This window comes from Drosophila takahashii, chromosome 3R (assembly GCF_030179915.1).
Source record: "Drosophila takahashii strain IR98-3 E-12201 chromosome 3R, DtakHiC1v2, whole genome shotgun sequence".
Taxonomy (NCBI): domain Eukaryota; kingdom Metazoa; phylum Arthropoda; class Insecta; order Diptera; family Drosophilidae; genus Drosophila; species Drosophila takahashii.
In genome coordinates, this window is record NC_091681.1 from 27879880 (window position 1) to 27895920 (window position 16041).

General features: G+C 42.7%; 1 protein-coding gene and 2 long non-coding RNA genes across 3 annotated transcripts; 2 read left to right on the forward strand and 1 right to left on the reverse strand.

Annotated features, from left to right (window-relative positions):
• Window positions 1-3517: 3517 nt before the first annotated feature.
• LOC138913420 (uncharacterized) lies at window positions 3518-8308 on the reverse strand. The gene is made up of 3 exons (XR_011419163.1): window positions 8035-8308; window positions 4056-4151; window positions 3518-3993 (listed from the first exon to the last, which is right to left on the reverse strand). It is a non-coding gene; the product is annotated as an uncharacterized lncRNA (long non-coding RNA).
• A 292-nt stretch (window positions 8309-8600) lies between these two features.
• Window positions 8601-12037, forward strand: LOC123003347 (uncharacterized). Its single transcript, XR_011419164.1, has 2 exons — window positions 8601-10488; window positions 11167-12037. It is a non-coding gene; the product is annotated as an uncharacterized lncRNA (long non-coding RNA).
• A 1926-nt stretch (window positions 12038-13963) lies between these two features.
• Window positions 13964-15907, forward strand: eEF1gamma (elongation factor 1-gamma). The gene is made up of 3 exons (XM_017143612.3): window positions 13964-14121; window positions 14248-14397; window positions 14462-15907. Exons 1-3 carry the CDS (start codon window positions 14110-14112, stop codon window positions 15596-15598), a joined length of 1299 nt encoding a protein of 432 aa, XP_016999101.2. The 5' UTR covers window positions 13964-14109; the 3' UTR covers window positions 15599-15907.
• Window positions 15908-16041: the final 134 nt, after the last annotated feature.

A 16041-nucleotide genomic window follows, 5' to 3' on the forward strand; every position in this document is an offset into this window, starting at 1 on the left:
TTGTCCATGGCTCGCTCCGTTTGTTGGCTTTGTGTGCTCTCAGTGCTACATGGAGAAAAAATCGAAATCCAAATAGTAATTTAAATTTTAACCATCTACTCACTTGAAATAATTTTCTTGTAATATAAGATCGTATGATAAACAAACTCAAAAGTACTTAGAATACGTTAAACTTCAAGTAACACAATTTTTATGACCAATAAAACACAATTGACTTACAGAAATGCTCAGATATTCTTTGTTCGGAATTTGACAACGTCATTAAACCCATAAACTAAACATTTTTATGACAGTTCTGCATAGGAATTGTTTATGAGATTGAAGAGTTTAGTATAAGAAAAAGTTAAATTGAAAATATCCCAAATACTTTTTGACTTGGTTTTCCGTTTAACCTTTAATTTAAATTTCCGCGGGAGTTAACACTGCGAAATCTGAACTTAAAAATTCTTTAGATTTTAAATAGCGCCTTTAACATTTTATTGTTTATTCCACTCCTTTTTCCCAGTGTATTTCCCCACCCGTTCCAAGCTTCGGTTGCGGCTTCTCTTGCACATTTCGTTTTAGGCCATTATAGTTTTGAACATGTTCAAGTGCCATTCTCACGATTGTTTATAGTCTTTTAATTTCAGCCGGAGCACAAGAAATAAACAGTGAAATTTAGCAGCAGGCGATTTGAGTTGTTCGTAGGCCTAATGTTCTGGAAACGAAACGAAACCAAGTCAGTGCAGTTTCGGCTTACACTTACAGCTGGGCTTTATGCTCCAACTCCAGCTCTCCGTCTTAAGAAACAGCTGAATCCCCAGCCGAATGCCCAACTCCAGCTGGAAGCGGTGAAAGGCCTCAAGTGGTCAATAAGTACCAGGGAGCTCGACGGTTCTCAGTCTTCAGTCTCCAGTCTCCAGTCCAGAACTCGAGTACTCCTATTAAACAGTCATCAATGATTGTTACATTCTACAAATAGAAAATGGTGGAGCCATCGAGCTGGCGGGACAGAGAATGTTTGGAGCGCTGAAAGAGATCAATCCGACGATCGTTTTGGCAGATTTATGACTCATGATCCGCAGAACGACTTAAGCGATCAATAAGATATTGGGGAAACTAGCGCAAACTATTATTGAGAGATAATTCTAGTGTGTAAGGCTCTTAACGATCGATTCGTGAATTACTTGGCCATCAGGCAAGATATTGATCTTTAATCTAATGATCTGCTGATCTGTTTTATGGCACAAACATGAAGTCTATGATTATGGTGGGGCTTTCATTAGGATGTAGATAAAATCAATGGCTGATGGTTTTATAAAATGTACTGTAACTATAATATTGATCTGTAATTTTATAGATTAAAAACTTTAAATATTATTAAATATTTCATAATAGTTTTAGAGCATTTTAGGACTGAAGCAATGAATTTAGTAACTAAAAAAAACAAATAAATATTGATCTTCAGTTCAACACCCCCAGGGAAATGCCAAATATAATATTATCGAAACCCAATTCAAGCCGGGAATTTTTGTGCACTCGAAATTCCATCAATTAAGCAGCCGTCGATCGCTGAAAAATCATTCCCAAACAAGCATCTCGATCGGTCGATCGTTAATTAACTCCCATCGAGCTGCCACCAAATTGACATTCCCAGTCCGAGAGTTTCCATTTACCATTTCCACGGCGGACGTCTCCCAGCGCTTTTGTCCATCGAATTTGGGCTCCAGATCGTGGGTATCACGATCATCTTGGGCAATTTTCGCGCATGGAACTTTCAACTCCAAAATGGACTGACAATTGATTTGTGCCACAGCCAGAGAGCAAAAGGAAAACAAAAACAAAAAACGAAAAACAAAGCCTGGCTGCAATTTAAATTAAAAGCGCAATTGAACTGGAAAATTCGTCTAAATTGTTTTCACAATTACCCACACACGGGGCAACCTGAGAAGACGCAGGGTGACAGCCGGGGGAAAGCGAAGAGAGTTCAAGAGTTTTTCCACCATTTCCTCCGTTTCCACCATGGTCACAATCAAATCCAATCCTCGGCCTGCGATCGCAGCTCTAACAACATGCAATAGAGCCGGGCGCACAATACATAAAAATTTCAAAACTAATGATGCCGAGGAGGAGAGCCTGAAAGAAGTACGAATAAAAAAACGAGCTGCTTTCGTTCACAATTTATGCATGAGAAGAAAGATCTTTGGCAGAAGAAATGGTCCGTTTTTTGTGGGAGTAGAGTTCTGTTCTATTCCGCACACACTCTTTTTGGCCTGGCTCTATTTTTATTTTTTTATTCGCTCCCAGCAGCGCTGCCTTGCTGGCTTCGATGATAAAGATCGGAAAAGCCCGAAGTTTAGAAAGGCAATAGCAAGAGCAGCATCAGCATCCGAGCCGAGTATCTATGTATCTGCAATACATAAATTGTATGTATCTATATCTATACGGTCTACAATGTATCTCTTTTGGGCCCCGGTGTTCCTGTGTGTGTGTATCTATGTAATGAGCATGTAACTAAACTTCTGTGTAGCCAAAACTCCTACAACAGAGACAAAAAAAAAAAAAAAACAAAAAGCCTAGACTCTGTAAACTCTGAAACGATGGAGCTCTGCAATTCCCTCAATACCCGTTTGCCACTTTGCCACAACTTCAATTCAACTGAACTGTACTGGCTGCTCTTCGGGGCTCTCAGTCTCCAGTTTTCAGTTTTCAGCGTTCAGCGTTCAGTGTTCAGTTTTTCTGGCCGTGCTCTATCTGATGATGGCCGTTAACGTTAAAAGTTAAGGCCCGAAGAGCGCCCGACCCGACCTGCTGCCCTGTCTTCCCCCCTGAAGACCCCGTTCTTCCCGGTTCCCTGCTCCCTGCTCCCTGCTCCCAGTTCCAGATGCCCGATTCCCGATTCTTCTGCCAGTGACTCGTAAACATGAGCTACGTTCTTGCCCCATTCCCCTTTCTTTTCAGCCGGGTTTTGTCTTTTCCCCCGCCGCGACTTGACTTCATTTGTTTGGCTTTTTTGGGAGACAAAACTGGTTATTGCTCTCGGCCTTTTCTTCGGCTTGGTAACTCGATGTGTTTGTGTTTTTTTTTCGTTTCGTTTCGTTCTTTTTTTTTTTGGCTTTTTTCGGTTAGGTGAGCGGTGGTCTCTCCACCGTTCTTCGTATATTTCTTCGGTTTTTCGGGGCCCCAGTGGCGTACATATATGCAAAGGGGACCCGTTGGCCACGTAGAGGTCCCGGCGACCACGTCGCTGTACAGGCCACGCAGCTTCCAGCCTCCTAGTCTCCTAGGCAACAGCTACCACATACAGGGGGTATTGCTTAAGGTTGCTAAGATTAAGTTACTTCAAGCAACTAAAATAAAAAAATGATTTAAATATATTATACAAGGAAATCAATTCACCAGGGGAATTCACTAAAGGATAAGGTTATTTTAAGGAAGGGTTTCTTAAGTTCCTTCTTTTGAAAATACTTGGCAGACTTAAAAAGATCTTATCTCTAAAGATTTTAATTTTTACATACACCTTTTATGCTTGCTTTTTTATGACTGAATTATTATGACTAAATATTAAAAATATTTCATGAATTTAATTTTCAGCTTGTTATAAAAATAATATATACTTCTTCTTACTATATTTGTACTTATCCTAAAAGCAATTAATTAATAGTTTATTAATTAATTCATATTAGCACTTAACTTTGAATTGCTAATCAGCTTTGACTTAAAATACCTTTCCCAATAGCTTTGCTTCCTAGCCAATAACTACTGTAGTTGGCGATTCAAGCGGGGCACCGAACCAAACGACAACCAAATCTCGGTGGTGCAGCTTCTAAGTGGAGGCTTGGTGGGCAGCGTGCAGCAGCAAGTAGGAAGTGGGCGCTTGGCAAAGGCTTGGCCTGGACTTGGTCTAAAACCGAGATCGAGACTGGCCACCTCCTCCTCCTCCAGCATCCCTCCTCCTCCTCCCGTTGGGCAACTTTTTTCCGCGCAACTCCTTTGTTACATTTTGCGAGCGAGCTAGAGGTAAACGATCGTTAGAAAGGTTTTATATGAAGCCATGGCTTCAGATTTGCGCTCACGTCTATTTATTGGACTTGCAGTTGCTGGAGCCAAACTGAAAAGCTGTAGCCATAGCTGAATCTGAAGTTGGGCTTGATCTGCTGAAGCTATCGTTTCTGCAGAGAGAAGAAATTCATTGCAATATCTAGGTTATGTGTTTTTAATATTATATAATAAAAAAGCCAATTTAAAGCGAACATGCACCTAACTATAAAACTGGGAAATATTACATCACTTTAAAAATAAAAATCATATTTTTTACCAATTCGTTATTTACTATTAAGCTAATACTAACCAAGATACAATATATGCAAATATTTTACTAACATTTTTATTATTATCAACATATCATGTTGCTCATAACTTCAATATTTTAATAATACTCTTAAAATTTAGCATTTCTTTTGGTGCATGGTCATGTTACCACCGCCTGTCGTTTAAGATGGCTCTTGGCTTGCTGTTTGTTTTGTTTTGGCCTGCACAGTTTTTTATCCATTTTGGTGGCCTGTCCTCCATCCTCCAAGCTCCATCCTCCGAACTCGGAGCTCCCGACTCCTAGCCACCAGCTCCCAGCTCCCAACTCCCAGCTCCCTGCACCATCCTCAAAAGTCCATCCAGCCTCAACTTCAATGGAAGTAGAAGTGGCATGAAATGCTGTTAACCTCGTTTGAACTTTGCCATTTGTTTGAGCCATTGGATAGGCCGATCTTTCTTCTTGGCAATGTTTTTTATTTTCACGTATTTCTTTCAGCGCTCCTCTCTCTGTTTTTGGACTGTTTAGACAGGCCGGCCAAGCAATTTAAATATATTGCAAACAAAAGGAGTGTATGTAATTTAATGTGAGTGGACGTCGGACGTCGGACGTGGACGTGGATGGGGCCTAGAAATGGGATTGGAATGGTTTTGGTTTGGTTCGGTTTGGTTTGGGCTGGCATGGGGGTTGGATGATGGGGACCATGGACCGTGGCAGTTGGGCAATGGCTAAAAAACACAACTGACATTTACAATCCGAGAGATACGGGTCCAAGCACCAGCTGGAGATTGCCCAGGTCAGCCCGAACCAATCCTCCTCCGCACCTCTTCGTCGATAACCCAAGAAAACCCCTCGAAAACACCCTCGAACACCCCTCGAAGACCCCTCAAACACCTCTGTCAATGCAACTTCTGCCTACACACCTCGAAATTTTCGCAATGACAAGTAGCCCAGGCGTGTGTGATTTTTTTTTAATCTACAAAAAGAGCTGGTGTTGCTCCAAGCTGGTCTTCCACATAGGCTGGGCTTTGAACTGGGTTAGACCAACTGTGGGAAGAACAGAGCGTTTAATTGGGCCAGCGAAAGATTGGGGGAGGGAGTTACTATACACGGAAAATATTCTCCAAGAGAAATGTAGTTGTTCAAGTTAATGATAATACCTTACGTACTGCAACTTATGTTCTGGAAAAGGTTTCAACAACATTTGTATATTTGGTTGTATATTTTTTTACAAAAAAGAATTATTTGATTACCTTAATGATCCCTAACATTAAAATATTACAATAATTATGAGTTATTAAATATTCATATTTTATTCAGTTGTCAGATTTGAGAACAGATTAGTATTTGAGAATAATATAATCTGGTATATGGATATTTCTAATATTTGGATACCAAAGTTTGTTCAAATCGAATTACTTAAAAAACCCGCAGAATTTATTAGGGTGTTTTCGAAATTACAATTTATTTACTATCTAATAGATTTTATCTATTTTATCTTTTTATTAGGTATTTCAAAACTAAATAGATCCATTTTTCCCCAGTGCACAGTAAGTATTCAAGAGCAGCGACCATAAAGACGTTCTGGCTTGTCAGATGAACCGAGATTAGTTTATGTTTTTGGGGGAAGAACGGTGGCGAACAAACGGTAGCGGATGACCTGATCCAAGACCATTACCATTACCCAGGCCCGTTTTAGCCCTCTTTCAAGCCCAACCAATTAGCACTATCTAAAGTGGAGTGGTGAGCTGAGTTTCCTCTGGGTTTTATGGGAACTGGGGGACACTTTATGTCCCCTCAGAAGAAATACCCGGGAGAAATGAATATACGTTCGTAACTATACGCCCACGCAATCGGCCATTAAAGACACGTCGCCGAATTTCAATTACAGGAAGCGGAAAATGAATGAAAATACGCGTATGGAAATGCCAGTTCTGCAAATTTCATTGAGCACGCAGAAAACTGTGTCACCTTGGCGGTAAAACAGAATACGATCGGAGGGCAACAAAAAATAAGGTAATATAAAGTACAACTTCCCGCTACTATATAATGGAGAAGAAGAAGACGGTGGTGAAGACGAAGAAGGGCGAGCAACAGCTGCGCAAGCGCTTTGTGAAGAGGGTGGGAAAAGCAAGGGAGGGGAAAGCTAAGACAGACAACAACCCTCTTATTTTTGGCAAAGCCATTGACACACCGAAATAAATTCCGCATGTCTGTGTGCTGTACATTTACTGCACAGAAAGAAAAGGGGGAGTATTAAATACTTTTACATTTTTTATTTTGATATGATCATTGGGTGAATAAAACCAGATAAGTTTTCAAGTACCGAAGTGAAATTGAAAATATAACATGGTAATTCGTTTTTCTTAGTGCATCCTAAATACTTTGTTTGTCTGGAAAACCTTTCCTCTACACTTTCAGTGCTCAAGAAACCACCCCAAGGAGAAGGCGAAGAGGAAGCAGGAGGAGGGGGCAAAAAAGGTGTGATCTCTCTCTCTCTCTCTCTCTGGCGAAGAGTCGACGGCCGTTGTAATTATTTTAATAATTTTTTCACTGCGTCATCATTATTTTTCTCTGCCTTTGATATATAATTCTTCTTTGTATCATTTGCACACACGATTGCCCACATACAAAGGGCAGGAGAGCGGGGAGAGAAATTCACGCTCAGCAACAAAAGTGTGTATGTGATCGCGAGAGAGCAAAGCCGCTCGCTGCTCAAAATGAGCCCATGGTGAAACTATACAAGGTGGTCTCGTCAGCTCTGCTGAGGACGTTTAATATGTTTACCTCTCTGTCTCTCTTAAGCGATAGAATGAGAAAGCTAGATAGAGACTGGCACAAATATACGTCCTCAAAAGAGGGCAGCTCTCGCGACGAGATCACCTTGTATAGTTCCACCATGAGTTGTACCATGAATGAGCCGAGGTATAAAACCCGAAGAGCGTCACTCGCGAGCAACTGTTTTTCCTGCGCCGTCGGCGTGGCGCCGCGTTTTGAGCTCCTTCCGAGAAAGAAAGAAAAGCGGAGCTAGAATTTTTTGAGAAAATGCCATAAACAAATAGTAGCTGAAAAAGTATTCAACGCGTGTTTCTGCGTGCCTTTTGTGAGCGAGTGTACCGTCCAAACTCAAATTGCCGTTGATTACAAGCCGAGCTCACCCACACACACGCACGCCTATCGCATACACTCGAGACTTTAGTTTGCCGATAAAAACGAAAAGCGAGCAAACGGATGCACGCAGCATTTACAGATGAGTTCAAATGTGCCGTCTAATTAGAAACGATTTAATTTCAATAGCGATTTAATAAAAACGAATTTGCGAAACGAAGCGAAGCCGCGTGTGTATTTCGTATGTACACGAGTGTACATTCATGTGCCTGTGTGTAATTCGCCATACTTCTTCAATTCAAAGAACAGACAGAAGAAGAACACAACAAGACATACTTGAAAAATAAAGCAACAACTATCGCTATCAACTTGAGCCATCAGCGCGGGCTCTCTCCGTTCCTTCTCTCTCTCTCCCGCTCTCTACGTTGTTGCTGTGCGCGTGTGTAAGCTTCGCTTTGCTAGTGTATGGGTATGTATATAAGCGGGCGAACAAAAAAACCACATATGTATATAATACGCTCAATTTTCCCTATATTTTTTGCGCCTGCCAATAAGCGGTTCTTTGGCGGAGTTGCCACACCGCCGCGCAGATCGTGGAATTTTTAATTGGAATTGGGAAAGATTCGTTGCGTACTCACATGTGTGTGTGTCTGTAGAGCTGATAAGACGCAGAGAAAGCAGAAAAGAGACGCCGCTTATCAACGCTACAAAATAGAAAAAACTAACTAAATGGGTCGAGCACTTTGTCGTGTATTGTTTTTGCACTATCGCTTAATAATTGAAATTAAAGAAAAGGCGAGGGCAATGGAGAACGCAAAAATCTCACCACAATGGAACTGGAATTTGAATTCATACTACTGTTTTTAGTGGGTGGGGGTCCAGTGTTTCACATTGATTTTCTTAGTATTTGTGACTAGATCCACACTCATTAATAACGGTAGTTCAATCATCATGAATGTGTTTTCTGCATAGTATTGCTTCCTCCTCCCAAAAAAAAGGGACACAGGTGGTACTCCAAAAAACAGAAAAATAAAAAAAAAAACAAGGTAATTAGTCAACGTCTCGCACGCACACAACGTCATTCAGACAGAACGACAGAATAAAAGAAGGAAAAGAGCACCTGTTCGAGTGCCCAAAAGAGAGGGATAGAGAGCAAAAGGAAGAGCGATAGCGGAAGAGCGACTTGATTGCAGGCCCGAAATTAAAATTAAAATTAATGCTAATTCAGACCATTTTCGGGCCAGGGCAAAAGGCCCAGAAAACGATCCCCCAAATTCAAAATTAATTGTAGCCGACCTGGAAAGAAGTGGGAAAATTGTTAGCCTAACAACAAAGGTTAAAAGTTCAACAACTGTTGCCAGCTGACTCACAGTGTTCTCTACGTACAGTTGCGGTTGAAATAATAGTGCTTTTGTCATTATCTACTTGCAAGGAAATAAAATAACTACCGAAACCTAGAAAAAAAGAAAAGGATAACTTAATTACATTTATTATAAAAAAATTAAACTTTTTATAACGGAAAATATATTTTAAATTTGCATCCAAAAATAATAAGAGTTTTGTTCTTCAATTTATTTGGTTTTTAACTAACAACTACTAAGAAACTACATTATTCAAACCAATTTCATAGAATACACTACTATTATTCACCCCACTGTGTGTTTTTTCTGTATTCCTGTAGTTCCGCCTCTCTAACTACTTTGACTTGTTCTTCTCTGGTTTCTACCGGAACAAATTGCTGAAATACTAAATTCCGAGAAGACACCGCTGTCGCATAGTTCAGTTTAATAAATATATACACCCCCGACTCGACAAACAAACAATAATTTCCGCCGAATCATGTGGTCGACTGTCACTTTATGTATCGGATTTTATCCAACTTTGTTCTCCGTTTTTGTGCCCCGATCAGCAGAAATTCAAACTGCAACGACGCCACAATTCTTAAACAATTCTCAAAGACGACGACGATTCTGATTCTGATTCTGTCGGCTTTTCGTCAGAGAAGAATCATGGGTTGCCCTGCCCTGCCAGTTGATATATATTATTGTATAAATCAGCAGAAAAAACAGCAAACAGCGGACAAGCGAACAAAAAATAATAAACCTTAATTCGAAGCTCGGAGCTTGATTCATTCATATTACCCGGGGGATCTGAAAAAAAGTGGGGGGACGAAATCGGGAAACGGGGAAGGGGGACGGGGGACAGTGACTGACCACCCAATTGAGCTATGAAAACCGATCAAACCGATCGCAATTGTTGCCAGGCACGAGAGCAATGACATGACATGCAAAAGCAGCAGGAAAACTAAACACCAAAACGAACCGAACTGAAAAGCCAAACCAAACCCAATCACCAATCACAAAAATGCCACAGAAAGTCGTGCAGGGGCAATAATCATCATCATCATCATCATCCGCGAAAGGAGAAAAAGGAAGGAGGATGTGGATGTGGATGTGGATGCTCTTTTCTGACTCTATTTTGTCGGCGAACATGGATCTAGTGCACGGTGGTTCATGATTAAGTTCGTGACTAGATTTCATGCTCGTCTATTAAGTTGGGTCAGCACAACGAAGAGAGTTTTCCTCGAGGGGATGTGTGGGGAGTTTTCCACCCCCACCCCCCTGGCTGAGTGGCCAATTAGCCGACGCATTAATTATGGGAAATGTATATTTGCCTGATTGACCCGTGACCCACATGCAGTGGCACACGCCCCGCAGAAATAACTCCCGAAATGAGGGCGTGTTGAAGAAATAAAAATAAATAACAAAAAAAAAAAAGAGTCAATGGCCTGCTGTCCCGCATGCTGTGCACATTTAACCCGAGACGAAAAAGCAGTAGCCTTGCCGATTTGTGGTCCTTTATCTGGCCAATGGAGTGACTGCCCTGCCAAAAGTCGCAGAATGTGGAAAACCGAAGCCCGTGACACCGCCAACGGTCCACCGATTTATGGCTGGGTGACACGCGATTAAAAATCGAATCCAAAAGGGGCCCCTACAGAAGCGAAGAAACGTAAAGCCAGGGAACTGCAACGCCAATAGATTTCCGTGTGAAAAACTCAGCGAGGGTTGTTGTTGCTGTTGTGGCGCCTGCGGGTAAGTAACGGCTTTTGCCCGCCTTTTGTCACATGGTGAGACAAAAAATGAAGCAAAATATCGGTTGGATAATGTCTTTTAAAAGTTTACATGTCATTTAAGTGGGCCAGCTTCGATCTACTTTACTGAAATTGTTTTATTAAGGCTCAATGCAGAACTAATATTTTTATTCCATTCGTTAATAAAAGATTAGTGTTCTATTTAGTCATTTTTCTACGATGAAAGTGACACCCGATCCTATAAACTAGATATTGTTTCAATCAACTTCCAAAATATATCAAAAATATTACTGCGGTATAAATTATTGAATTCAATCTTTGATTTAGTAAAAAATATCCTTTAATGACGGCCTATGATTAAAATTTTTAACTAAAATGTCATAATTAAATAGTCTATGAATAGACAGTGAAAGGTTAAAATTTCCACGTCAACATGAGTAATAATAAAAAAAAAAGTAGAAAAGCTAAACATAATTTTTTTAAAAAATACTTTGAATTCCTACAAATTATCCATGAAGACTTGATAAAGCACTGATCATTTCCAAAGACATTTCTCACTGTGCACCTTGTTGCCAACGACAACAACACGACATACTGTTGCGTGGGCGTTTGAGTGTAACTGTAACACCTGCTGCCGCTATTAACACAACATTTCTCTGCTCTCCAATTTTAATTTCAGCCCAAAGGAATGAAGCCGGAACACCTTTCAACCCTGCGAGCCATTGTTATTACTATTGCTACTATACGGCTACTTACTATATAGCTGTAGCTGCAGCTACTCCTCCTACACGATCGCATTCGCATTTGCTTCACGCTCATTTAAATGCCAACGCACCGGGGGAAGGGAAGGGAAAGGAAAGGAGGGACAAGAGAGCACAACAACAGCGGCGATCTAACAAAACATTGGCTGCTCGGCTGGCTTATTTACATATTTTCTAAATGAATGTGGTGGCTACGAGTTTGCAACCCCGGCGGTGGCAAAGCCAAGAAGCGCATTCAGTTGCAACGGCAGCGGCAGCTGGCTTTCCCTGCACTGGATTTCCACTTCCTCCCGGCCGAAGCAGCAGCAACATCAGCAATCAGGAACAGCAGCAGCAGCAGCAGCAGCAGCAACAAGAAGCCGTCAAACGCCGCAACTAATTGATATAATAGTTAAAATAACAAACTAACGAGAAAGAGGTTGTCGTCGGGCGAACGCGCGGCGTTGGTGAAGTGCAAAACCTTTCCAATTTGAAAATAGTTTTCCTGCTATGTGTGCTCGTTCCCACAAGCAGCAATACCACACCATACCACCAGTAGATGCAGCGAGCAACAACTGCAACATCGGTTCAGAACAAGCACAAAACAGCAAAAGCCTGCACTTTGCCAAGAGGTGATTGGGAAAAGGGGCTCGAGAGCTGGAGAAGATGACAATGCAGCGATTAGAGCAATACAGAACTTGAACTCTACAACTCCACGGCATCGTCATCATCATCATCTTCATTGGCGGCAGCTGGAAAAATGTTTACTTCAATCCCCTACTCATAGTCGCAGTCCCAATGCGCGGCATTTCCGTTCGGGAAAAAGAGGATGCAGCCGAGGTTCTGGATCGGATCGATTCGATGCTGATGCATTTTGCAAGGGGCAGAGGAGTAATCATATTTATTACATCTAAATAAAGTACGTGTAATGTATTTCATTAAGAGCGGCGTGTTTTCTGATTTGGTTTGGGTAAAGGCGAAGAATATTGTTATAACAATTTGTTACTGAGATGACGAGTTTCCAAATATAAATTAAAAAAAATTATGTTTTAATCTTAAGAAACACAAGGGGTGAAAAACATTTTCTTAAAAGACAAATGCGATATTGTTTTAAATAATTTGTCGTTGATTTATATAGAGTTCAATGCGTTGGAACACGAATTTGCCAATAAAAATTATGCCTAAAGTCTATTTTACTTTAACGGTTATGAATTTAAAATTATATATATCCGAAAAGCAGTTAAACAAATTTAAATATTTGGTCTTGTAGCCCTGAAAAAGCGATAACATTATCGACAGTTAGCAAGCACATCCTCCATGGTTAGCGAAGACACGCACCGATATTGGCATAATTTACATTTAATGTAGAGTAGATCCGATCCTATGCGCCATGTAGATAGAGATCGATATCAACGCAATTATAGAGAAGTATCGCCAAAGCATCTGTGCATCGATACACCGCCATTTCCCAGCCATAACTTCGACGACACTCGTCAGATGTTCTTCACCTGCCGCAGTCGATCCTTTTGCTCCGAGCAGCACAGGGTGAAGCTGGAAGAGAGCGGTCCTTATGGACTGCCACTGCTGGGCCCATGACACGTCAAGCAGGTCCAGGTGGTCGCTATTCGCCCAGGTGAAAGCAGGTTTCTGCAAAGTTTTACGTCAGGTGATATTCACAGCTAGCCTATCGGATACTACTGTTTTTTTTCTTTAAGACTCATTTCTCTCAAAGAAACAATTTTTGGATAATTTATAAAATCAAGATTGAAACCATTTTTTTTTGAAAATTGGCACTTACGGTGGGGACTAAATTGCGTGGGATGGCGAATAAGAATTTTGTCAAATTGTTCAGAATGTGGCAAATTTTGAAGTCTGAGATGGCTTGTCTCAGGCTCCGAAATCGGACAGGCTTTACTTTTTAAACGAAATTGAATAGCATAATGAAGTTATTTTAGTGTTGAGCTGGGGAAACATCGGAACATCGTCATTCCAACATCAAAGCTTTCTCGCTAAGAAACAACCGTAAAATGGCAACAAATAATAACTTTTACGGTAAAGTGGTTATCAATACTACTCGAAAAAGTCAAGAGCAAGGAAAGTGTCCGATTTGACGATTTGACTGATCCCTGCTCAGAATATGAGATCTGTACCGCGATTGTCCGTGGAATTGGCCTTTTCGCCGAACACGCACCTCCGCTGTCCCAAGTGTAGCTCCAAGCTGTTCTCGGTGAAGGATCTCAGTTGCGACCCCTTCGCGAAGGCCAATAAATGCGCCTTTTGCGAGTACAGAACCGCTAGCGTGAAGGCGAGGGACACCCACCAGGCGCATTGCATGAAGAACCCACAGTTCATTTTGCGGGTGCAGACCCGCCGGGTGTACAAGTGCCTATACTGCTGCCACACCTTCAGCAGTCGGAATTCCAGCCCCGCCCGTTTAGGAATGCTTCCCTCGGAGTAATAAGTAAAATAAGTAAAAAGTAAATAAAAGTACCAGAGAGCTGGCTGAGTAAAAATAAATGACAGGTGAGTCGTTGTCTCAGGAATGATCGTTAAAAGATTTTTGATCGAATAATTTGTTCAATCGGTTGGTGTGATCTTCCCGTTAATCTGTGTGACCGTGTGCTTATTTTTTCTTTAAACACATTTTCCGTTACTTTAAAATTAGTGATGTGAGAAAAACATCGATTGTCGCCACGACATAGCTGTTTCTAAAAAAACACCGGTGTATCGATGTTTTCATCGGTGTTTCTCCACCTCTAATATCCATCCTTCTCTTCTTCGTTTCCGGTGAGAAGCGTGGCTCCGCGTTTTCGCTGAATTTGCCAACAATATTGTATTTAACATCATATTTGCAGGCAGACGATTTAAACGGCGAATCCACAATGGTGCAAGGAGTGAGTACGCGCGGGAGGAGTGGAAATTTGCCAATCCTGGGCCTTGGGCCATGTGAATTTGCGAATTTGCAAATGCCGGTTATGTGCCACGATTTTTGCTAATTTTTCCTCATATCTTTTTCGCAGACTCTGTACACTTATCCCGAGAACTTCCGGGCCTACAAGGCGCTCATCGCTGCCCAGTACTCCGGAGCCCAGGTGAAAGTGGCCGAGAACTTCAAGTTTGGCGAGACCAACAAGTCGGCTGAGTTCCTCAAGAAGTTCCCCAGTGGCAAGGTGAGTGGCTCGCCTCTTTGGGTGTGGTTAATGCCAGGTCATCATGTGCGTAATACCCCGCTAGGTGCCCGCTTTCGAGACCGCCGAGGGCCAGTTCCTGAGCGAGTCCAATGCCATCGCCTACTTGCTGGCCAACGAGCAGCTGCGCGGCGGAAAGTGCCCCTTCGTCCAGGCGCAGGTCCAGCAATGGATCTCCTTCGCCGACAACGAGATTGTGCCCGCCTCCTGCGCCTGGGTCTTCCCACTGCTGGGCATCCTGCCGCAGCAGAAGAACAGCACTGCCAAGCAGGAAGCCGAGGCTGTGCTGCAGCAGCTCAACCAGAAGCTGCAGGACTCCACCTTCCTGGCCGGCGAGAGGATCACCCTGGCCGACATTGTCGTCTTCAGCAGCCTGCTCCACCTGTACGAATACGTGCTGGAGCCCAGTGTGCGCAGTGCCTTCGGCAACGTGAACCGCTGGTTCGTCACCATCCTCAACCAGAAGCAGGTCCAGGCCGTCGTCAAGGACTACAAGCTGTGCGAGAAGGCCCTGGTCTTCGATCCCAAGAAGTACGCCGAGTTCCAGGCCAAGACCGGAGCCGCCAAGCCCCAGCAGCAGCAGCAGCAGCAGAAGCAGGAGAAGAAGCCCAAGGAGAAGAAGGAGCCGGCTGCCAAGAAGGCCGCCGAGCCAGCCGAGGAATTGGATGCCGCCGACGAGGCCCTGGCCCTCGAGCCCAAGTCGAAGGACCCCTTCGATGCGCTGCCCAAGGGCACCTTCAACTTTGACGACTTCAAGCGCGTCTACTCCAACGAGGAGGAGGCCAAGTCCATTCCCTACTTCTTCGAGAAGTTCGATGCCGAGAACTACTCGATCTGGATCGGCGAGTACAAGTACAACGAGGAGCTGTCCAAGGTGTTCATGTCGTGCAATCTCATCACCGGCATGTTCCAGCGCCTGGACAAGATGCGCAAGGCGGCCTTCGCCTCCGTCTGCCTGTTTGGCGAGGACGGCAACAGCACCATCTCCGGAATCTGGGTGTGGCGCGGACAGGATCTGGCCTTCACCCTGTCCCCCGACTGGCAGATCGACTACGAGGTCTACGACTGGAAGAAGCTCGATGCCAAGAGCGAGGAGACCAAGAAGCTGGTCACCCAGTACTTCTCCTGGACTGGCGCCGATAAGGATGGCCGCAAGTTCAACCAGGGCAAGATCTTCAAGTAAACAGCTCAAGCAGCAGCACACATTTAGACCAACAAAAACAATAGCAGCAGTAACAATAAAGTTTGAGATTTGAAATGCAGGAAGAGCACGATGCCTATGTCTTAAGTTCCAACTGATAGTATCCTAAAGATATCCAATATCTGTCGTGCTGCCTCTGGTTCGCTCGCATCGTGTGTTTCGCCTTCCTCATTTTGTACTGGAGAATTTGTTTGAAGACCGCCTAGCATAAAACACCATGATATTGTCAACGGAACAGCCGCCTGCAGCCAGAATATAATTTATAAAAAATAAAAGGTTTTCTATTAATAACGCCTTGTTCTTCATTAACAGCTTGTGTCTGGTTTATTTGGATGGGTTTAAAGAGGTTAAAGGAGGCATCAGTTTTAACTGGTTTGTTAAGATGTCTACGAATATAATCCAAATTAGTAAATAATTAACTCTAC

Bases quoted from the DNA above. Each gene is read 5' to 3' on its own strand.
- eEF1gamma (XM_017143612.3), top strand. The intron at 14,398-14,461 runs GTGAGTGGCTCG...ATACCCCGCTAG, and splicing joins AGAAGTTCCCCAGTGGCAAG to GTGCCCGCTTTCGAGACCGC.